This window comes from Zalophus californianus, chromosome 2 (genome assembly GCF_009762305.2).
Source record: "Zalophus californianus isolate mZalCal1 chromosome 2, mZalCal1.pri.v2, whole genome shotgun sequence".
Classification (NCBI taxonomy): Eukaryota; Metazoa; Chordata; class Mammalia; order Carnivora; family Otariidae; genus Zalophus; species Zalophus californianus.
Window position 1 is genome coordinate 119,874,377 of NC_045596.1, and position 24,876 is coordinate 119,899,252.

The 24,876-nt window shown below is 37.2% G+C and overlaps 1 protein-coding gene across 6 annotated transcripts in view; it reads left to right on the forward strand.

The window, feature by feature from the left end:
* The window catches only part of GAB1 (GRB2 associated binding protein 1), a 123,893-nt gene that overhangs the window by 96,573 nt on the left and 2,444 nt on the right, over nt 1-24,876 (forward strand). For 4 of the 6 annotated variants that reach the window (XM_027597940.2, XM_027597941.2, XM_027597946.2 and 1 more), the window contains 4 exons: nt 9,175-9,264; nt 10,990-11,083; nt 17,115-17,238; nt 22,172-22,294. In XM_027597940.2, the coding sequence (XP_027453741.1) occupies nt 9,175-9,264; nt 10,990-11,083; nt 17,115-17,238; nt 22,172-22,294 (431 nt within the window). The remainder of the gene's footprint in view (nt 1-9,174; nt 9,265-10,989; nt 11,084-17,114; nt 17,239-22,171; nt 22,295-24,876) is intronic. The other 2 variants (XM_027597942.2, XM_027597943.2) reach the window with 1 other exon arrangement.

The following is a 24,876-nucleotide window of genomic DNA, read 5'->3' on the forward strand; positions in this document are numbered from 1 at the left end:
AACCCAGACAACTAGCTGTGTTGCAGAGTGCTGTTAGTGTGATTTAATCTTGACAACCACATAAGTTCGTATATTGGCTGTGTGATGAGTTGGCACCATTTCTGGGGAATTCAGCACATCTGAAGTCTCTTGTGCTGTACATAACTTTTTAAGGGCATGTACTATCTGTGTAAATTTCTCATTAACCTGGGTTTTAGATCGTTACAATTTTTCTAATTAAGTTCCAGCTGTGGGGAACAGAGTCTGAGACTCACTCAGAGTATCTGAAGAAAATGAGTTTTGTTTTGTTTTGCCTTTAAGTAAGTAAGTAAGGCCGGTCCTCTGCTGAAATGAGAAAAGTTACTGGGAACAGAAGCACTCTCAGGGGACCATCACTTTGTCCTGCTGTCTGCATTTCTATCCTGTGGGAAGTCTTTGTATCTGCTTTGTTTTGTCTCACATTCTTTCCTTCTTTTCTTGTTTTCCTGCCTTGGATCCTCTACGTGTTTTCTGCCTTCCAGGAGCTGTGGCCCACAACGCCCCTCTGTGGCCTCACTTCTGCCTCCTGGCTCCTTATTTTACATGCGTGCAACTTCTACATCTGCTGCCTCCATCATTGTTCACTCGCTGTAGGGTGCTCACAGAGAATTTGATTTCTCTTATTTGTCTTTTCACACCAGGCCGTAGGATGGATTGTAGGCCAGCCCGTAGATTGGCTACCACTGGTCAGCTGCCCACCTTTGGTCTGACAGCTGGAGGGATAATCATGCGTAACACCCACGGCTGCCCACACAGCCCCAGCAGCAGGGCTATAATCAGGGGTGGTTATCTTAGAAAGGGTGTGAGCATCACAGGCTTTTTCTTTGACAACTTTTCCTTTTGCTTCTCTTTGTCCTCATTTGTCTTTAAATCTATTTAGGCATTATTAGTCATTTTCTTTGCATACAAAATGCAAAAGTATGTTTGGACATGCATAGATTTATAATTGAGTTGACAGGTAGCTGAAGGATTAAGGTCCAAGTGTCATGAACTCTTCGCAATATTGAAATAGTCATTTTTAATGCTAAACTGGTTCTTTACTTATTACTTAGTGCATGTGAGCAGCAAATCTCTACTTTTTTTTTTAAAGATTTATTTATTTTAGAGAGCGAATGAGCATGGGAGCACGAATAGGGGGAAGGGCAGAGAAAGAGAATCTTCAAGCAGATTCCCCCGCTGAGCGCAGAGCCCCATGTGGGGCTCAGTCTCATGACCCATTAGATCATGACGCTTAACCAACAGCCACCCAGGTGCCCCATCAGATCTCTGCTTTTTAACCCCAAATGTAACTTTTATATCTGGAAGTCCTACATAAATGTAGAGGTGGTATTGTTAGGGTAAGTGTACAAAGCGCTGAGTCCTACCTACTGTACTTCTCTGCCTGCCCCTTCCTTTCCCCAGGTTCTGCAGAACACAATTCGAAAATTCCCAGTGTATTTCAGTTAGTGATTACACATGGTAAGCATAATGAAGAATCAGAAAAGATCCCTATTTATATGTTAGAAAAATTTTAAGATTGTAATGATATGCTTTTAGTATTCCCTAAGTCTGACAGAGCTCATGTACCTCATATTATGATATGTATCATCTTATGTATATGTCATAATAATATGGCATGTGTACTGTATATCATTTATATTACATATATGTATAATTATACCTCCTTATGTATATATAGTGAAAGTACTATATATTCTAGTATGGTAGCAGTTAGTTGCCCTAGTTCTCTAAACCAACGTAAAATGATTTTACAGTAGAACAGAACAAAGTAGGTTCTTGGTTACTTCTGGAGGTTGTGTTCAGGCTTTTAAAAAATTAAGTGAACTGTTGAGAGACAATCCTGAGCTCACTGGCCAGGTGGTTTATTTGGTATCTATGCTTAGATACAAAATGAACTGAGAAAGCACCCGGAATAAAATACATCGTTTTTGGCAAAATCAAGGAGAATAGGTTTAGCAAAACAGGGGAGGTTACTAAAATCATAGTAATAAAAAAAAAGGTTTTGCTTTTCTTTTAGTACTGTTCTACTTTTTAAAAATATGATACAAAAGAGAAAGCATGAGAAACTACTTAGCAAACTTGATCGACTCACTTTAGGAAGTTAATAACTATTCAAGAAAAACACATTGAACACCCAAATTCAGACCTTGGAGCAGTTTATATTTAAAAACCTAAATTGTAGGGGCACCTGGGTGGCTCAGTCAGTTAAGTATCCGACTCTTGATTTTGGCTCTGGTCATGATCTCAGAACCGTGGGATTGAGCCCCATGTCTGGTTCCACACTCAGCATGGAGTCTGCTTGGGATTCTCTCTCCCTCTCCCTCTGCCCCTCCACTACTACCAGCCCCCCCCCCACATGCTTGTTCACTCATGCTAAAATAAATAAATATATCTTTAAAATAAATAAAAATAAAAACTTAAACTGTAAGACAAATGTCTTATTTGGTCATGAAATTCTTCACATGCATAGCATCAGATGAGTCTGTTTTACTTTCAAATTTTGTGACATCAGATACATGACTCAATCTATTCCAGTATCTCTTGTTAACTATATCTCATAATTAGCAAACCTGATTCTATCAAATCTGGCTTGATTAGTTTCAGAGCCCCATATAACTAGTTCAGTACCCAGTGTAACCAGTTTCTGTGATTGTCTTCTTTGGAAGAGTCTACAATAAATGAGTGACATTCTAATGTCTTGTTTATACCCCCAATTATAGATGTCAGCTGCTGTAGTTAGTAGTACAGATAAGTTTTTCGAATACTTCTGAGTAACTGAAGCTTCAGAAATGCATAGATGTTCTAAACATTTATGTTTAATTTATTTTCATGGACCCTTTTGCCCATCACCCAACTTATGGTAGCTGTATTTTCACCCCTACTATTTCTGTCACAATAGTATTTGTTATGAACCAAGTTTTGTGTATATTAATAGAGGAGAAGAGCATAATTTACATATATTATATTAAATATAGGAAAGCAGGGGGGTCATTGTAAATGCAGGAAAAATTATGTTTTGATTGTTTCAACTGGAAGTTACATTGTAATTGAAAAGCAAGTTTATAAAGTTTTGGAAACTTCTGTAAGCTATCTATTGTGGCTTCTCTTAAAGTAAATCATTACCTGAATCTACTGTATTTAACCACTGTGCTGATCTAGGCCCCCTACCCCCATCCAGTCTCCTAACATGATGTGGTAGCCATTTGAGCCTCAAACACTGTCTTTATACTTTGTTTTGTTCGGCTTTGTCCAACCATGGCTTTCTGCAGTAGTTCTGACCATTAAGTTATTGTATTGATTTTGAAAAAGCAGTGCAAGTTTACTTCTGGTATTTTTGTACATTAGTCGGATTAAAGTATCTTCACATATGCATCTTCACTTCAGTATAGGGAGCATCCAGAAGACCAGTCTGGATGAGCTTCCCTAGATGGGTCTTTTTGACACAGTTGACATACTTGCTCTAGATGTTTTTTCAAGAGATCGTCTGAAGTTTTTGAATGTGATTAAAAATGAACATGCTTTTTATTTCTATTTTTTAAATTAACATGCTTTTTAAAAACTACTTTTTTTTTTTTAAGATTTTATTTATTTATTTGACAGAGAGAGACACAGCAAGAGAGGGAACACGAGCCGGGGGAGTGGGAGAGGGAGAAGCAGGCTTCCCGCCGAGCAGGGAGCCCGATGCGGAGCTCGATCCCAGGACCCTGGGATCATGACCTGAGCCGAAGGCAGACGCTGAACGACTGAGCCACCCAGGCACCCCTAAAAACTACTTTTATACTATAATAAATGTTTGGGAGATGAATGACACTAGTAAATATAACTAGATTTTAATAAACAAGTGTTAAGTTTGAATTAATTTTGGTTTGGTGTTACAGTTTAAAGGAAATGCAAATGGAGTGCATTTTTAGGGTGCCTGGCTGGCTTAGTCAGAAGAGCATGTGACTCTTGATCTCTCAAGCCCCATGTTGGGTGTAGAGATTACTTAAATAAATAAACACTTAAAAAAAGAATGGAGTGCGTTTTTATAGCATAGGCTTTACATGCAGATTGTTTCTCCTAAATAGTCTTTACCTTCCAATATATAAGTATCATTATTACATTCTTCTTCATACAGTCAGACCATTAAAACAAGTGTAAAAGTTACCTGGATTAGTTTTTGGAATTATCAGAGGATAATAATGTTGTGAATTATCTTTCTTCTTTCTTGATTTTTGAGATAGCTAATGGAAATAGTATAATCTGTAAAACTGAGGAAGAGTAAATAATTTAGGCTAAGTTAAACCTGTAGTAAAACAAAATAAATTTTCCACTTTGTGTTGAATTTATGTAAGCAGTACCTATGAAAAGAATACTTGATAGTGTATGGACTTTGCAAAAACAATTGCATCTGATTTGAAACATGACCTCATGTGACTGCTTTGACCGTATTTGGGGTGATCAACTTCTTAAACAACATTCAGTTGTTCTTTTTTTCCCACTTAAAAGACCAACAAAAAATTATGATATTGATCAGATTAAACACTACCAGCTTTAAGAGAACAGCAGTTCATCATCATAGATTTAAATGCCTACCAATTATAGGATATAACCTTTGCTAGGCCTTGGGTCTCCAAACACAGGAAGATAAGGTGGCTTCCCTGAAGAAGTTCACTGTCTAGTGGAGGATGTAGAAAAGTAAACACATTATCGTAATTGGCGTGAAAGGGGCTGTGGTTGAGGTAAGCTTTTGGCACTGTTATCTGAGCTCCCCTGAGGAAAGTCTGAGAGGGTGAATGGCAATTAAATGATGGTAGAGGAGGGAGGGATTGCAGAAGATCTTCTAGTCAGAATAAACAGCATACCCAGATGCTTTAAAAGAGGGCAGATGGGACTGGCTGGGTTGTGGGTGGGAGGGAGGGAATAAGATAGGGAGGGAGGAGGGGAGCAAAGTATGAATGGAGGAAGAAATGCCAAATGCCTTGCAGGTGCCTGATCCTGAGGGTATTACAGTCCATGCTAATGAGTTTGGGCTTTATTCTGAGTACACCATTAAAGGGTTTTATGCAGGCAAGTAACATAATCAGGTTGGCCCCTAGAAAGCTCATGCTAAAATTTAAGGATATGCTAGGAAAAAAGACTGTATTCTCTAATGTAAAATGTTACAAAAGTCACATTTTTTCAGCATCTTCCTCAGAGAGTGCTTGGCTTGGTTTTCCAAATCCAGTGTTCTTAAAGCCTTGGTTTAGAAATGATCAAATGAGGAAAGGCATAACAGAGCCCCTTTCCTGGCTCTTATTTGGTCCTTCAACTTGGGGACTTACAGTGATTTTTAAAGTTTTGAAGACATTTGGAGTATAGGTGGAGGTTATTTAGCCATACAGTGTGAGCTCATCACTTTTCAGAAAAACAGACCAGGTAAGTGAGGAATGTATTAAAAACAGGAAGGTCTTAAGAAAAGACTTCAGACTTGCAGATTTTTTATTTTCTTAGGTAAATGAAAACAGACTATTATACTGTCATTATAAATACAAATTAAAATTTATAAAATAAAGATTAGAGAGAAAGTAGAATTTAGAATGACTTCTTGTAAGAGATCTGCAGTGGCAACTGGTAATAGAGGAAACAAAGCAGGTCTGTGGTGACTCAAAAGAGAAATTGCCTTTTGAACATGTAGTGGGAATGCCTGCAGAACAGTCATATGGGGTGGTTGTGTAAATGTGTAGGTTAGGATCTCCAGAAAAAGATCTGAACCAGGGATGAAGATCTGTCAACTTGTACTCCAAATTACAGAGCAAGTCACATGATCCCGAGATTGACCCCCATAAGCGTTAAAGCACGGAAGGAATTTCGCCAGTAATCAGTGCACTCTAAATGAAATAATGTTGTTTTCTTTGTTCAAAGGTAGTCTAGCTAAAGCCAAGTTGTAATCTGCTGTGGATTTAAAATTTGAGCCTCGAATGAGTTACTCTGTTTCCTCTCAGAATTTGAGAACCAGTGTTTCTCCAGAGTTGGTTTATTTTTGCTTTTACTTTATTATCCTTATTTCTTATTCTTTATTTTCACCCTTTTCTTCAACAATCAGGAAAACATTCAAATATTTGCCAGTAGACAGTAGAGAAGAAGACAGGGCCAAGACAGGCGTACTAATACCTTGGACCTTTTTTCACCTTTCTCTGCTAAGTAGTACTGAGCCATCATTTGGGTATGACTTTCATTTCTGTCTGGAACATCAATGTCAAATTGAGTTTGGAGGGATATAAAGAGATAAAGCTAACAAAATGTCCTAAGTGACTCAGTACGATTCAGTGCCACACTTCCACATTGCGACTTTGGTCCCAAAATCAACCTTGAGCTTTGCATGGAGTGGAAAATACATATAAATTTTATAAAAACACTTTAAAAACCTCACCTGATACAATATTTTTCTATTAGGAAAACCAAGGTGTGCCCTTGACAGTGCTTAACAGATGGAATTGTTTTGGAGAAGCAATGATCTGTTCAGGGTCAGGTAGTAGAAGGATCACTGCAGGGAGCTGTCAGACATGGGAAGAATGGAAGTAGATCACAGGCGGGGTGACCACTGGGGGAGAAACCCAGTGACAAATCAGGAAGAAGCCCAGACCTAATGAAGCTAGTGGGTCTTTTTTTTTTTTTAAAGATTTTATTATTTTTTTAAAATTTATTTGAGAGAGAGAGAGAACGAGAGATAGAGAGCACGAGAGGGAAGAGGGTCAGAGGGAGAAGCAGACTCCCCGCTGAGCAGGGAGCCCGATGTGGGACTCGATCCCGGGACTCCAGGATCATGACCTGAGCCAAAGGCAGTCGCTTAACCAACTGAACCACCCAGGTGCCCCGTAATGGCTAATTTTTATTGTATGCTTAGAATAGGCCAATGTTCTCAATGTTTTCATGTATTATCTTTTTTAAACTTTACAATATTTTTATGATATAGGTATTTTATTATTATCATCATCTCCATTTTACAGATGAGGAAACTATGGCACAAAGAGGTTTTATTTTTTTCTTTTTATAGAGAAGGGGAGGGTCAAAAGGAGATTCTTTTTATTTTTAATATTTTATTTATTCATTTGAGAGGGAGAGAGACAGAGCACATGCAGGGGGAAGAGGGAGAGGGAGAAGCTGACTTCCTGCTGAGCCAGAAGCTGGACATGGGGCTCGATCCCAGGACATGGAGATCATGATCTGAGCCGAAGGCAGACGATTAACAAACTGAGCCACCCAGGCACCCAAAGCTAGTGGGTCTTTGAGAAAAGGAGGAGGGCAGAAGACACACTGAGGGGACATCAGCAAACCAGAAGTCGCCCTGAAAACAATTATTAAACTTCACGTCACTCACAGATCAGCTACCTGTGGCATTCAAGTAGATATAAGATCTCGAACTGAACTGAGCAGTTCAAAACTGACCTCTAAACACTGGTTTCCTCGGATTTTCGATTGCCCAAAAGGATCGAGAGGTAAAACAGTGTGGACAGCACAGGAGCATACACCAGCAGGTGCGAGGCTAGGGGAAGCCTTCATTTGGTGTCTGTAATGTTGTTACCCAAGCAAGTCACGTAACCTCTTTCGTTCTTCAGGGGTATCTCATCCATAAAATGAAGAAGCTGGATTTGATGTGTAAAAAGCCTTTTAGCTGTGAAATAAGTATTTTTCTGTGGTAACCCTTACCCTCTGCCTCTTACTTTTTTTGAAGGGAAGTACGTTGTTTTGGGGAGTTGATAAAAAGCTGCCCTCCTCTGTTGTTTTTAGGAAAGTGCCCTGCCAGTGTGGGCCCTGGATAGGTATTCAGCATTAGGGGTAGGATTACAGCCCCAAATCTCATCACTCACATTTTAAACTAGACCTGCCTCATTTCCGAATCAACTCAATGTATTAATTGCCTAACTTAGAAAATTGGTTCATTAGAGAACTCTCACGTTTTATAACCTAGAGATTCCTATTTTAAGAAACTTTTAACCTTCGGTAGATAAGGTACTAGATATTGCCACTTAATCAGCAAATTCTTAATTTTGCCATCTAATAGATGTTGACTCAGTTTTGTAAATGCCAAAAAAAAAAAAGATGAAAATTTGGTTCCATTGAGAAAAGAGCAGTTTAAATTACTGATTTAAATGATATTGCTACTCTGGCCGCCAGGCTTCCTATGGGAAAAAGTGAAGGCCACTGCTGAATGTTCACCCTGTACTTCTCATAGGGCTTTTCAGCAGCACTTGTATGTGGCAGAGAGTAAATGAAAAGAAAATGAGGGCAACTGAATTTTTGTTTTCAAATACTTACATAGAAGCTAAACAACCAGCAGTTCCAGAATCGAGACCTCTAATCTTTGCAAAATGATGTCCCCGGGCAACTACCAGTATCCAGGGGAAACATCAGTGGTCTTGGTTTTTTTTTTTTTTATTTTTTTTATTTATTTTTTTTTTTTTTATTTTTTTAATTTATTCATGAGAGACAGAGAGAGAGAGAGAGAGGCAGAGGGAGAAGCAGGCTCCCAAGGAGCAGGGAGCCTGACGCGGGACTCGATCCCAGGACCCTGGGATCATGACCTGAGCTGAAGGCAGACACTTAACCATCTGAGCCACCCAGGTGCCCAATGGTCTTGGTTTTGATCTTGGATTAGCACACATTGTAGCATCAACATGCTTCTCTAGAAGGGCTTTTGGACAGGAGGTCAAAGAGTAATCAGATTAAGGTTGTTTAAATACCTCCATTAAATTAAGAAAGTAATATTCTAGGGAAGTAGGCCTTGGTACTTTCTTATCAGACTTCAAAGAAAAGATGTACTTTGAGGTCTGAGGTATTTTATAATTTTTTATTTGATCCAGTTTTCTAAGGCATGTTAGAAGAATAACTAACATGGCACATGTCTTTCCTCCCTTCCCCCAAATAAAGATAACCACTAACCAGTCTGGTTATCCCACTAAAACCTTACCATCTTTTATAACACTTGGCTTGTCACACTGTTGCATGAAGCTTCTTCCTTTCCATTGTACTGGGCATGAATTATATGTAGCAAGATTGAAATATTTTCCACAAACAAACTTTTGTTTATGCTTTGAGATGTAACATTTCTGCTCAGGGCTCTGTTGCTTTTTTACAGAATCCATTTTTCCAATTAAAAAAATAACATATTAAGAGAGTCTTCTTTTTACCAATTAGGTCAAAGTCCTAAAATTTTAAGACCCAAAACCCATGGTTTAGAGCGAACTGATTCACAAACCATAGGTGACTTTGCTACAAGAAGAAAGGGTATGTACTTTAGTACCGCATGCTGGATGGGGCATTGGGAATTTATTTATTTTGTGATGGTTTTTTCTTAAAAAGTAAAAGAGAAGAGCCTTAAGTACTACTGATGTTGTAAATAAAGCTTCCTAGCGCATTATTTCTAAAGTGAATGCTTCCCATAATGTGTGTCTTCCCATTGTGGCTTTCCATACACCCAAGTCTACTTGTTGTGCCATGAATAGCAGCATGATAAATTTGATAATACATGATATTTAGTCTTGTCCTTTTGCCTTATTCTCTTAACCTTTTGGACATCCATACATTGTTTTCATTAAGCTTGTGAGCTACTTGTGAGTTCCAAATGCCTTCTTTATTTATATAGAATGTGATATGTATTCTGTTCTGAGACAAAATAAAGAATCACTTCCCATGGATTATTTTATGCCATTACTTAGTATTTGACAGCTTAAACTGCCATTAACCTTTGGGTTTCAAAAAAATAAAACATAAGAATTAAAGAAATATGTTCGCTAAGCACAATATTCTGTGCTTATCTATTTTAAGCGTATAGGTGCACAAGATTTAAACTCAGACTTAATCTCGTCTTCAGAAAATCACATTGTTTTTTGTTTTGAATAGACAAAAATACCTACAAGCCCCAGTGAATCTATAGAGTCCTTTAAAATGACCAGCTATTTTATAATTTGATGGTAATTATAACATAGTTGATTAAAAGTATGAGTTGAGTAAAAGTATGTCCATATATGGACAAAGACTAGAAGAAGGAAACCTAGAAAAATGAAATATTTTTCTTTGGAGTGGCAGGATGAAATGTAACCAAAATATTTACCTAATATGTTTAAATAGTCTCCTAAAATATAATTAATATTAACATACAATTTTAGTTCTTTTGTTCATTTAGTTTATTTCTGAAAAATGTTTCATTCTTGACCTTAAGGGCTGAGAGCTCTGTGGTATTTACTAGCGTGGTAATTGTCTGTTGTAATAATGAGGTACATAAGCAAAGACCACTTATAAATCAAGCCAATAAGAATATTAGTGTTTATTATTTAATTTGGTAAAGGATATTGTTGGTTAAATAAGCTAAAACTTTGAGGTAATTTTTAATAATGGCCTTCTCTCAGAGCTGAGTTTGAGCCTTAAAATGTTATTATTGCTTTCTTTTATTTGTTTCCAGACTGGGCTTGAATTAGTTTAAAAGATTTGGTCAATTCTTTTTTCAGTTTTTGATTTTAGCAAAGTTTGGTATGTAATGCTTTCTATACATCATTTTATATGTATAGTTATATAACTGGTGCTTCAGTGTTGAAGAGTAGAAATGTTTTTACATAGAAATTAAAGCTCCATACTTGGGGATAAATTATTTTTTACAAAAAGGAAATAAGGAAAAGTATACATTAAGTAAAGGAATTGGGTCACATTACCCTTTCTTCTCTTTTAGTTTATTTTCATAAAATATTAAATTAAGAAGCAGTGTGTTGTAATAGAGCTTTAGACTTTGAGTCAACAACCAGGAAACATTATTGGGTTTAGCTTTTGTCACTCATTATTTAGCTGTGTAACCTTGGGCAAATCACCTAACATCCATGAAGCTCTTTTCATGTGTGAAACCAGCTGGTCTTAGGTGTACTCTGGCTGTAACGTATAAGTAGAGAGAGAGAGTGAGGATCTTGTTTTGTTTTCCAAATTTCTGTATACTGAAGCCTCTTTTTCTCTTTTTCATTTCAGCCAAGCCAGCACCTTTAGAAATAAAACCTTTGCCAGAATGGGAAGAGCTACAAGCCCCAGTTAGATCTCCCATCACTAGGAGTTTTGCTCGAGAGTAAGTCTTTGTTTAAAATATGTACCTTGATTGTTCACTATAATGGAAAATACCTGGAACAGTGGTTCCCACAGTATGGTCTGGGAAGCCCCTCCTTTTCGGGTTCTGTGAGGTCAAAACTATTTTCATTAAGATGCTAAGATGGCTTTTGCCCTTTCCACTCTCTTTCTCTCATGAGTATTTGCTGGAGTTTTCCAGAGGCTACATAGTGTTTGATCATATCCCGGGACAGGTAATAAATAGAAAATATTTGTGTACTCTTGTGGTGTTTTTTGATTGTTTGTTTTTATGTATAAGTCTATTTTTTTAATTCAATTAATTAACATAATGTATTATCAGTTTCAGAGGTAGAGGTCAGTGATTCATCAGTCTTATATAAGAACCAGTGCTCATTACATCGTGTGCCCTCCTTAATATCTACCACTCAATTACCCCATCCCTCACCCCCCTCCCCTCCAGCAACCCTCAGTTTGTTTCTTATGATTAAGAGTCTCTTATGGTTTCTCTCCCTCTCTGACTTCATCTTGTTTTATTTTTTCTTCTCTTCCCCTATGATCCTCTGTTTTGTTTCTTAAATTCCACATATGAGTGAGATCATATGATAATTGTCTTTCTCTGATTGACTTATTTAGTTTAGCGTAATACCCTCTAGTTCCATCCTTGCCACTGCAAATGGCAAGATTTCATTTTTTTGAATGCCAAGTAGTATTCCATTGTGTGTATATATATAAAACACATCATCTTTATCCATTCATCTGTGGATGGACATCTGGGCTCTCTCCAGTTTGGCTGTTGTGGACATTGCTGCTATAAACACTGGGGTGCATGTGCCCTTTCGGATGACTACATTTGTATCTTTGGGGTTAAATACCCACAATCGCTGGGTCATAGGGTAGCTATTTTCAACTTTTTGAGGAACCTCCATACTGTTTTCCAGAGTAGCTGCACCAGCTTGCATTCCCACCAACAGTGTAAGAGGGTTCCCCTTTCTCCGCATCCCCGCCAACATCTGTTGTTTCCTGACTTGTTAATTTTAGCCATTCTGACTGGTGTGAGGTGGTATCTTACTGAGGTTTTGATTTGTATTTCCCTGATGCCGAGTGATGTTGAGCATTTTTTCATGTGTCTGTTGCCATTTGGATGTGTCTTCTTTGCAGAAATGTCTGTTCATGCCTTCTGCCCATTTCTTAATTGGATGATTTGTTCTTTGGGTGTTGAGTTTGATAAGTTCTTTATAGATTTTGGATACTAGCCCTTTATCTGATAAGGCATTTGCAGATAACTTCTCCCATTCTGTCAGTTGTCTTTTGGTTTTGTCGACTGTTTCCTCTGCCATGCAAAATCTTTTTATCTTGATGAAGTCCCAATAGTTCATTTTTGCCTTTGTTTCTCTGGCCTTTGGAGACGTGTCTAGCAAGAAGTTGCTGTGGCCAAGGTCACAGAGGTTGCTGCCTATGTTCTTCTCTAGGATTTTGATGGATTCCTGTTTCACATTTAGGTCTTTTATCCATTTTGAGTCTATTTTTATGTATGATGAAAAGAAATGGTCCAGTTTCATTCTTCTGCATGTGGCTGTGCAATTTTCCCAACACCATTTGTTGAAGAGACCATCTTTTTTCTATTGGATATTCTTTCATGCTTTGTCGAAGATCAGCTGACCATAGAGTTGAGGGTCCATTTCCGGGTTCTCTATTCTGTTCCATTGATCTATGTGTCTGTTTTTGTACCAGTACCATACTGTCTTGATGATTACAGCTTTGTAATAGAGCTTTAAGTCCAGAATTGTGATGCCACCAGCTTTGGGGTTTTTTTTCAACATCCCTTTGGCTATTCAGGGTCTTTTCTGGTTCCATACAAATTTTAGGATTATTTGTTCCAGCTCTGTGAAAAAAGTTGAAGGCGTTTTTGGTAGGGATTACAATGAATTGCTCTAGGTAGCATAGACATTTTAACAATATTTGTTCTTCCAGTCCATAAACTTGCAATGTTTTTCTATTTCTTTGTGTCTTCCTCAATTTCTTAAATGAGTGGTCTATAGTTTTCTTTGCCTCTTTGGTTAGATGTATTCCTAGGTATCTTACGGTTTTGGTGCAATTGTAAATGGTATTGACTCCTTAATCTCTCTTTCTTCGGTCTCATTGTTAAGTGTATAGAAATGCAACTGATTTCTGGGCACTGATTTTATATCCTGCCACTTGAATTCCTGTATGAATTCTAGCAATTTCAGGGTGGGGTCTTTTGGGTTTTTCACATAGAATATCATGTCATCTGCAAAGAGTGAGAGTTTGATTTCTTTGCCAATTTGGATGCCTTTTATTTCTTTTTGTTGTCTGATTGCTGGGGCTAGGACTTCTAGTACTGTGTTGAATAAAAATTGGTGAGAGGTGACATGCCTGTCGTGTTCCTGATCTTAGGGGAAAGCTCTCGGTTTTTCCCCATTGAGAATGATATTTACTGTGGGCTTTTCATAGATGGTTTCTATGATATTGAGGTATGTTCCGTCTATCCCTACACTGTGAAGAGTTTTAATCAAGAAAGGATGCTGTACTTCGTCAAATGCTTTTTCTGCATCGATTGAGAGGATCATATGGTTCTTGTCCTTTTATTAATGTGGTGTATCACGTAGATTAATTTGCAGATGTTGAACCAACCTGTAGCCCAGGAATAAATCCCACTTGGTCATGGTGAATAATCCTTTTAATGTACTGTTGGATCCTGTTGGCTAGTATCTTGGTGAGAATTTTTGCATCCATATTCATCGGGGATATTGGTCTGTAATTCCTTTTGGTGGGGTCTTTGTCTGGTTTTGGGATCAAGGTAATGCCTCGTAAAAAGAGTTTGGAAGTTTTCCTTCCATTTCGATTTTTTGAAACAGTTTCAGAATAGGTATTAATTCTTCTTTCAATTTTTGGTAGAATTCCCCTGGGAAGCCATCTGGCCCTGGGCTCTTGTTTGTTGGGAGATTTTTGATGACTGCTTCAATTTCCTTGCTAGTTATGGGTCTGTTCAGGTTTTCTTCCTGGTTCAGTTTTGATAGTTTATACATCTCTAGGAATGCATCCATTTCTTCCAGATTGCCTAATTTGCTGGCATGTAGTTGCTCATAATATGTTCTTATAATTGTTTGTATTTCTTTGGTGTTGGTTGTGATCTCTCCTCCTTCATTCATGATTGTATTTATTTGGGTACTTTCTCTTTTCTTTTGTTAAGTCTGGCCAGGGATTTATCAATTTTATTAATTCTTTCAAAGAGCCAGCTCCTAGTTTCGTTGATCTGTTCTACTGTTCTTTTGGTTTCTGTTTCTTGATTTCTGCTCTGATCTTTATTATTTCTCTTCTCCTGCTGGGCTTAGGCTTTATTTGCTGTTCTTTCTCCAGCTCCTTTAGGTTTAAGGTTAGGTTGTGATTTGAGACTTTGTTTTTTTGAGGAAGGCTTATATTGCTATACACTTCCCTCTCAGGACTGCCTTTGTTGAATCCCAAAGATTTTGAACAGTTGTGTTTTCATTTTCATTGGTTTCCATGAATTTTTTTAATTCTTCTTTAATGTCCTGGTTGACTCATTCATTCTTTAGTAGGATGCTCTTTAGCCTCCATGTTTTGAGTTCTTTCCAAATTTCCTCTTGTGATTGAGTTCAACTTTCAAAGCATTGTGGTCTGAAAAAATGCAGGGAATGATCCCAATCTTTTGGTACCAGTTGAGACCTGATTTGTGACCTAGGATGTGATCTATTCTGGAGAATGTTCCATGGGCACTAGAGAAGAATATATATTCTGTTGCTTTGGGATGGAATTTTCTGAATATATCTGTGAAGTCCATCTGGTCCAGTGTGTCATTTAAAGCCTTTATTTCTTTGTTGATCTTTTGCTTAAAATGATCTGTCCATTTTGGCAAGGAGGGTGTTAAAGTCCCCTACTATTATTGTATTATTGTTGATTTGTTTCTTTGATTTTGTTATTAATTGGCTGCTCCCATGTTAGGGGCATAGATATTTAAAATTGTTAGATCTTCTTGTTAGATAGACCCATTAAGTATGATATAGTGTCCTTCCTCATCTCTTATTACAGTCTTTGGTTTAAAATCTAATTTGTCTGATACAAGGATTGACACCCCAGCTTTCTTTTGATGTCCATTAGCATTATAAATGGTTTCCCTCCCACCTCACTTTCAATCTGGAGGTGTCTTTAGGTCTAAAATGAGTCTCTTGCAGACAGCATATCCACGGGTCTTGCCTTTTTATCCAATCTGATACCCTTTGTCTTTTGATTGGGGTATTTAGCCCATTTACATTCAGAGTAACTATTGAGAAATGAATTTAGTGACATTGTATTACCTGTGAAGTGACTGTTTCTGTATATTGTTTCTGTTCCTTTCTGGTTTATGTTACTTTTGGGCTGTGTCTTTGTTTACAGGATCCCCTATAATATTTCTTGCCAGGCTGGTTTAGTGATTAGAAATTCTTTTAGTTTCTGTTTCTCCTGGAAGCTTTTAATCTCTCTTTCTATTTTGAATGACATCCTTGCTGGATAAAGTATTCTTGGCTGTATGTTTTTCTCATTTAGCGCACTGAAGATATCATGCCAGTCCTTTCTGGCCTGCCAGATCTCTGTGGATAGGTCTGCTGCCAGTCTAATGTTTCTACCATTGTAGGTTATAGACCTCTTGTCCTGAGCAGCTTTCAGGATTTTCTCCTTGTGAGATTTGCACATTTCACTATTATATGTCGAGGTTTTGACCTATTTTTACTGATTTTGCGGGGGGTTCTCTGTGACTCCTGGACTTGAATGCCTGTTTCCTTCCACAGATGAGGGAAGTTCTCAGCTGTGATTTGCTCCAATATACCTTCTGTCTCTCTCTTTCTCTCTTTTGTCTTCTTCTGGGATCCCAATTATTCTAATACTGTTTCACTTTATGGTATCTCTTATCTCTTGAATTCTCCCCTTGTGATCCAGTAGTTGTTTCTCTTTTTCTCGCCTTCTTTATTCTCCATCACTTGGTCTTCTATATCACTACTTCTCTCTTCTGCCTCATTTATCTTAGCAGTTAGAGCCTCCATTTTTTATTGCATCTCATTAATAGCTTTTTTATTTCGACTTGGTTTGATTTTAGTTCTTTTATTTCTCCAGAAAGGGATTCTCTAGTGTCTTCTATGCTTTTTTCAAGCCCAGCTATTATAATCATTATTCTGAACTCTAGTTCCGGCATCTTACTTAGTCCATACCGATTAGGTCCCTGGCAGTTGGTACTGCCTCTTATTCACTTTTGAGGTGAATTTTTCTGTCTTGCCATTCTTGCAGAAAGTGGTCACTTTTCTATTTGTAGAGTTGCAGCTATTCTTTTCTTAGATCTCTGGTTGAGTTCGCAGGTATTCAGAATGATTTGATAGCTATCTAGCTGAATTCCTGGGACCAGACAAGACTAAGGTCACCTATTCCTCCACCATCCTGGACTATTACTCTTGTGTTTTTAAGAAATGTTCTATTATTTGTAATATGGTAAATAGGTATAACCCAAATAAACAAAGTTCCTTGGAGTTCTCAATAATTTTTAAGGGTATAAATGGTTCGTGAGGCTAGAAATTTCCAAGATCCACTGATCTGGAAAATATGGCAGTTTCTTGTGGGGGTTATTTAATCAAGATTTTTGTGAATATGTGAAGTTACAAACCTGCACTAAATATGTGTTTGTGTTTTATGTGTTCATATAGCTAGTTTTTTTAACTAGGAACTCTTCAATATTCCTTTTCATATCTGTGACTTTCTACTTATCCCCCAAATCACCGGTAGTACTTTTTTTGTTCTACACAAGGAATTTGATGCCTGAAGATATACTTTTTACTATATAGCCATAAACATTAGGTGTGCGTTTGAATGTATGCAATAAGTTGTATTAAAATAAATATATACAATAAATGATTGTAAACTTTAGTGAATACTTCTGAAAAAATGTAAACTATCACTCATGTTTATTTTGGAAGTGATTTTAGAAACTTGTTCAGGTTTAGGTTTGTAACAGTAGTTTCTGCAATTAGCTCCTCTAGGTTTCCCTTATCTCCCCGACCGGATTCAGTGCATAGCACAACTTCAAGCAGCGACTCCCACGACAGTGAAGAGAATTACGTTCCCATGAACCCAAACCTTTCCAGCGAGGACTCAGTACGTAATGTCTGCATCTTCACTTCTGTCCTTCCAAGCAGCCCTTCCAAGTCCTGCACGCCAGGACATTTCTTCCAGTTTCTAAATCTTACCTTTATATACTTATGGAAAAAGGCTAGAAGACAATTATTTAAAATGCTTTTTAAATAATAATGTTGTAAAGTTTAAAACCAATAAAGCATCAGTGTTTAATATCAGCATCTATAAAGTAGATAAAAATTAGTTAAAAATCATAATTTTATAGTTATGTTTCTTTTAAGATATATTTGATTTTTGAAATTATTCAAGAAAATATACTGGAAGTATTTCATAATGCAGTTCTCCAGGCCCACTTTATGGCACTCTTAGAGTGAAATGATCTTATATAGGAGGCTTTTGATAATCTTTCAATAATATACCCTTAGATGTGGCTTAAAGATTACAGACCTGTTACAAACCTAATTTGTTTCAGATTGGCTGTATTGGCATAAGGCACAAGAATTTTATAATTGTAGCAAGCCTGTGTTCTCCAGAAATTACATAGTTGCTAGAAAATACTGCAGATATTTAAGAATACAAGCTATTTTAATGTTGAAATAATATTTTGCTTTTGTTTTCCCTCAAATCAGGTTCAGTGTTTGCTCTGTTACTTGTATTTTGGTAGATGAGTGTATCAGTTATGATTGGGTTCACCTGCAAGTAACAAAAGATAAACAAATAACAATGACTTTAAACAGACATTTATTTCTTTTTCATGTAAGAGTCCAGAGAGTCAAGCCAGGATTGTTGTGGCAGCCCTGTTTTACAAAGTCCTTGGGGACTCTGACCCCTTCCACTTCTCCTGTCCACCATCTTCTGGGTGTGGTTCACATGCTCCTAGAACAAGGGGTGCTGCACCAGCAATTCACATTCTAAGCTGCAGAGTAGAGGAAAGCCTATCTGCCTTATAAAGAAGGTTCCCAGAAACTGCCGTACACACTGTGTGGCCACATAGATACAAGAGGGGCTGGGAAACATCCTTTGTTCTGAGAGACAGTGGGCCTGGCCAAAAACCTATTCATGTGGGAGAGGGAAAGGCAGATGTTAGGGCACAACCAGGTAGTATTGCCAGGATAAGCAAGCATGTGATACCAAAATTTGGAATGGGTAACATTTTAGTGACTTTATTTTCTTTAAAGCAATACTCTAGAGATTCAAAATAGAATCTCTATTAACAAATTTGTTTTACGTCTTTAATGTACTTTAGGCAAAAACAGGTTCCTCACAAAAATTAGGTGATTTGAAAATCTTGATATGGTGCTTAAACTAATTAACTTTAAAATATCAAATTTATATGTTGTACAAAATGAATAAGATAATTTAAAATGTTTATATCAGTCCTGGATTAGAATACAAGCTAGCTATATCAATAATGCTTTCACTAATTTTTTAAGGCAGAGCAATTTTTATTAATTGGTTTCTGCTTTTGCATTCAAGATATTTCAACTTGATAAGTGGTGTTTTATTATTTTTATTAACTTATTTTTTTCTCATTATAATGAATAGACTGGTAAAAGTCTACATAAATCCTTAGTGCAATATCAGAGTATATATTGTTATCAATTTTTATCCTTAGGTGGTTGAATGGATTTTTTTTATTACAAAAGTATAATTATTTTCGGAGATACTAAAAGAGTTTCCTTTTGCCCAAAGTAGTAAATTACCATAAAAATCTTGGAAAGGACATGTAATAGGCAAGTTTGGAAATGTGATTTGTCACAAGTTAGTGTTAGGTGAAGGGAAAAGATGAGAAAGAAAAACATTACAATCAGAAAGTCAAAGGAAATTAAGAAAATAAAATTTTCTTTTATCCCTTATATCATTAAGCCAGAAAGGTCCTTTTGCCTGCCGGGTGATGATTTTCTAAAGTACTTCGGTCCTAAGTGTTAGAAATAAGCAAAAATGTTCCCCGTAAAAATATCCACCCCCCCATTCACAATAGAGAAGCCAGCCACCATTTCCATTTCCTCATGCTGCCAGCTATAAGAGTTCATCATAGTCCAGACAACTCTTCCTTAGAAAAGAACATGATAGTTACAGCAATGTTTTCCATACCTCTTGGAAGTTAGTACATTAGTGGAATACCATAGAAATTCACAAGATCTCATTATGCTCGGACTGATGAAGTCAATAAAAAAAATTGTCTTGGAGAAGTTGAGACAGGATCAGATCAAATCTGGCTTATGCCTACAATGAAGATTAAATTCTGTACATTGAAGTTTCAAAGCATGATACATTTACCATCCCGGTGATCATAGAGCGGGCAGTATTTAATGAAACCGTGATGCTGGTCTATTAATTTATAGAGATCCAAAGTCAGGCATTTGTGACGTGAACCCTTAAAATGACACTTGAAATTTGGGTGACTGTACCTCACTACTAAAGACATAAATATTGTTATATAACAATGACGACAAAAATATGTTCAATAATTTCCCGTACTTTAAAAAAAGAATTTTAGAAAATCAAAGCACTATTGTTTTTCTTTTTAAATCATAGAACATTTATTATAACTCCTAGAATCTTAGGGTTTTTCTAAACTGTTTTGGGAAAACACTGGGTTAAAGACTAGAACGCAGGAACAGGTTGTTCCCAGTTGAGATTAGATCAAGAGTAAATGGACTACCTTGCAGGGTCACAAATTTTAACAATACTTAAAAATGAAAAAATTTCCAATTCTAATAATAACTAGACAGAAAACAATTTAGCCAGCAATTCTGAGAAATTCTCTTTAGGAACAGCTTGAGTTTAAGTTAAAGTGTACCTCATATGAACTCATAGGTTCCTTTCATAGCCTTGTAATACTGTGAACAACGCTAGGCATTTCCAGTTAGGGGAATTCCAGGTATGGGTTCTTTCACGAGTCACATTTGAATACAAAATTTTACACACACACACACACACACACACACACACACACACTTCTGCTTGATTTTATATGTGAGAATGAAAATATGGAGTCATTCAGAAAAAAAAATTTCAGTTTCTTTATGAATTAGGAACAAAAGAGAGAGGGAAATAGCTATTTGTACTAATTGAGCAGCAAAACTGCTTACATTTTTTTGTGCCCTATATGTTATTTTCAATATTTTTTTAATGTTTTATCAGTAGTAGTTGGTAAACTTGGTTTAAAAATCTGTTCCTACAGATAGAGCCCTCACATTCAGCCGTGCATCTTGCTCACTGCATAAATATGCTGTGTACAGTATGTAATATGTACAGTAGACTGCAGAGTATTGTGTTTGTGGGTACGTGCAGTCCTGCTCACCAGGCTGTGGGCCCGGCACAGAGCTGTGTAGCCTTACAGGCAGGAACACCTTTTTCTAATTCACAGAAATGTTTGACACGGGCTATCAGCAGCCCTGCTTCAAATGAGGAAATAAATTCAGTATTTAGTTTCTAGCAATTTCCTTTCCCTAAATCACAATTTACTCTGTTTAACTTGAACTAAAAGAAAAGGAGTAGCAATATAAAAGAATCAACAGGGGGTGTGTGGGTAGCTTAGTTGGTCAAGTGTCCAACTCTTGATTTTGGCTCAGGTGATGAACTCAGGGTCCTGAGATCAAGCCCTGCCGGGGCCTGTGCACTGGGTGGGGAAGCTGCTTAAGATTCTCTCTCCCTCTCCAGCCCCCACCCCACCCCACCCCTGCTGGTATGCACGCCCTCTCTCTCTCTCTCTCTCTCTCTCTTAAAAAAAAAGAACAGAACCAGGTTTATGCAGTTTCCAAATTGTTTTGTTCATTATAACAAGTATAAATTTTAAGTATATTACATCATTATGGTTTTCTTCAAAAGTATGAGATAATACGTGAATATTCCTATGTATGTGATAGAAGACACAAGGATGGAAGCTGCTAATGAATATGTATATAGTCTTGCCTATGAGAAGTCCAGAACATTTCTGGGTGAGGTTAAAAGCAGCAAGGCAGGGAAACAAGGCATTTGTTGGCACACGTTTAGAAGGACTGTTGTAATTAGCATAGAGGATATATGTGTAGGGGCATAAGTTCATGTCATCCTTTCCTTATTCAGCAGTGATCTTCAGGTTCCTATTAGCCTGTTGCTTTTACATTTTTCTGCCTCAGGACTTTTTTGTTTTTATCATTTATTGCTGTCCTCTATCTTCCTTTTTCCTTTATCTGTTTTTAGAAGGTAGCGCTTCTGTTGTACAATTCCTATTAGGACGGAAGAGATAAGGCTGAAGAAGACAGAAGAAATGAAGTGGTAAAAATTCCAGATGGTTGAAACAAAACAAACTTTGCCAGTGGAGTAATTGTTCATAGCCTTTAGTTAACATACATATTATAAACTGATTTCAGTGTGAGAGCTTTTTTTTAAGATTATTTAATTGAGAGAGAGAGAGAGAAAGTGCAAGCAGGAGGAGGGACAGAGGGAGAGGGAGACGCAAGCCGACTCCGCGCTGAGCACAGAGCTGACCGCATTACCCTAAGATCATGACCTGAGCCTAAACCCAGAGTCGATTGCTCAACTGACTGAGCCCCCCGAGCGCCCAACATGAAAGCCTTTAAATAAAATATAAAACTTATTAAAAATTTTAATTAGCAAGGAGTGAAAAGATCCATTAGTTTAAAAATATAATTGTGTAAAGATACCATTTTAATAATGCTCAGGTGGTGCTATTGCAATTAACTGTAACTTGATGTTTTAGTCCTAGTTTGGACCAAGTTTAACTTTTGAAACTGCGTTTAACTTGCTCTAAGCTAAGTTGTAACTAATTTTATTAATGTTACTTATTTTCCTCCAATCCTAAAAGGTTACTTAACTTTCTAAGCAGACATTGTTTTAAGCCATATCCTCTTGAAATAAATACTTTGGCTTTAATAGATAATAAACAAGATAAGCAGTATGTCTCATGGATGTCCAACAGTTGATTTTGTTATATCACCATTTTTAGAATCTTTTTGGCAGTAATAGTCTTGATGGAAGAAGCAGTCCTATGGTCAAGCCCAAAGGAGACAAACAAGTGGAATACCTAGATCTCGATTTAGATTCTGGGAAATCCACACCACCACGTAAGGTAAGTGAAATCTCATTCTATAAACACAATCAGCTCACCTATTGCAAACCCACAGACTCATGTTTCCTTTGGGGAAATTTTATTACTATGTTTAATTTAAATTTAGTAAAGTCTGTTACTTAATATTATTTCATAAATCACAATTAACAAAGTTATGGAGACTAATAAGTTAATTTTTTCCTTTTTAATGGTACAGAAATTATACACTTCTTCTCTTTTAGTGGTTACTTTTGAAGTGCTTGCTTAACAAAATCTGAAGTTAATTATTGTCTTCATTCTCTCCCATTACTCCCCTTCTGACTTACGTGCTATTTTTGTCCAATGTTTTGGTTTTTTCCTTTTGTTAAATCCACAAATAACACACTAGTACTATTAGTAGTAGTCTTTATAATATAGACAGTGTTTACTTACATTTTCCTACGTACTTGCAAACTTATCTTTCTTATCATTTCTTCTTGTATTTTAGCCCTTCCTCCCATAATCATTTGTTTTTCTTTTTTTCTTGGGGGTGGGTTAGGGGGGCATGTGGGGAGAAGAGCAGAGAGAGAGGGAGAGAGAATCTTAAGCAGGCTCCACACCCAGCATGGAGCCCAACATGGGGCTTCATCTCACAACCCTGAGATCATGACCTGAGCTGAAATCAAGAGTTGGATGCTTAACCGATGAGCCACCCAGGTGTCCCCATTAATCATTTTTCTCTTCTTCCTGAAATATGTATTTTAGAAGTTCCTGTTGGGGCCGGGGGGGGGGGGGAGGGTGGTTCTGTTAGTGGTAAATTCTTGGAATTTTTGTTTGAGTGAAACATCTGTATTTTGCCCTCATTCTTGAAAAAGAGTTTTTTTGAGTTCACAGTTCTTGATTGGCAATAAATTTCTCTCTCAACACATAGAAGATACTGTTCAGTATCTGTCTTCCAGAGTTCCTGTTGAAAAGTATGCTGTCAGTCTAATTACAGTCCTTTTGTAGATAATTTCTTTTTTGTCTAACTGATGTTAATATCTTTTATATATCTTTAGTATTCTGCATGTTTACTATAATGTATCTAAACATAGATTGCTTTTTATTTATCATGCTTGATGGAAGTTGTGCTGTTTTTATTTCTGGATTTGTATTTTTTACAGTTCTGGAAAGTCCCAGTCATTATTGCTCTCTTTTTTTCTCCCCAGTCATTATCTCTTTAAATACAGCTTTTCAGCTATTCCTCTTATCCTCTCATTTGAGGTTTCTTATTAGAGATTAGTTAGAATTTTTTTTATTTTCCATATCTCTTCACTTTTTCATATTTTCTCTCTATTCATCTCTTTGTACTTATCTGGATAATTTCTTTAGATCTGTCACCAAGTTCACTAATTCTCAATTATCCTGTTTAACCCATTGTTTAATTTTTAATTTCAGTTATTTTTATTTCTAAAATGAAATTTTGCTTGTTTTTTTAAATATGCCTAGCTGTTTGGAATAGTTGTTTTTTTTTTAAATTTTATTTATTTGAGAGAGAGAGTGAGAGAGAGCACGAGAGGAAAGAGGGTCAGAGGGAGAAGCAGACTCCCCTCTGAGCGGGGAGCCCGATGCGGGACTCGATCCCGGGACTCCAGGATCATGACCTGAGCCGAAGGCAGTTGCTTAACCAACTGAGCCACCCAGGTGCCCTGGAATAGTTTCTTATATCTTGTTATTTTATTCCTTTTATTTAGTTTTCTTGATTCCTTTAAAGATTTTATACATACATATTTTATACTGTTTATTGTCATTTCAATGTCTGAAGTCTTTGGAGGCCTGAATCTGTGTTTGTTATTTCTGCTCACTCTTGATAACTTGTTTCCTTCCATGTTTTATACATTTTTTTGCAAATCATTTTGCTGAGCATATCTGTGGGAATCCCACGGACCTAATTTCCTTCGAAATAGATTTGCATTTTCTTCTGCTGGGAAGCACTCTAGGACCACCTCAGTTCCCTTCAGGGGTCCCTAGCTTAACAGGATGGTCTCAAATTGCGCAAGTCCTCCCACCCGGGGCCTCCTGATTGCATTGCTGAGATTGACATTCATCCTGAAGACAACTGTAAAGTTTACCTTGAGCAGCAATTCGTCCCCTCTGTTTCCCTCACACCTTGGGTATTCCTCTTACTTTCTAGAGAGCCCAGCAATGCATTAATAATTATATGTGTTTTAAGTTAGTATTTAGTTGTATTTTAGAAGTAAGAGGTCCTGGGGCGCCTGGGTGGCTCAGTCAGTTAGGGCGTCTGCCTTCGACTCAGGTCATGATCCCAGGGTCCTGGGATTGAACCTCACATCGGGCTCCCTGCTGAGAGGGAGAAGATGGAGAAGTCTCCATCTCCCTCTGCCACTCCCCTGGCTTGTGCACAGTCTCTCTCTTTCTCTCCCTCAAATAAATAAATAAAATCTTAAAAAAAAAAAAAAAGAGGAGGTCCTGTCAGCCTATGTAGTTTGCCATTCTTGAAATACTGCTTTTAAAAAAACACCTCTTAGCTCTGAAAGTGAACACTGATACATGTTCTCAGGACTTGAAAAAGTGAAGCTTAAGCTAAAGGGAGAAGCAAGCTGTGTATCTTAAGATGAACCTGG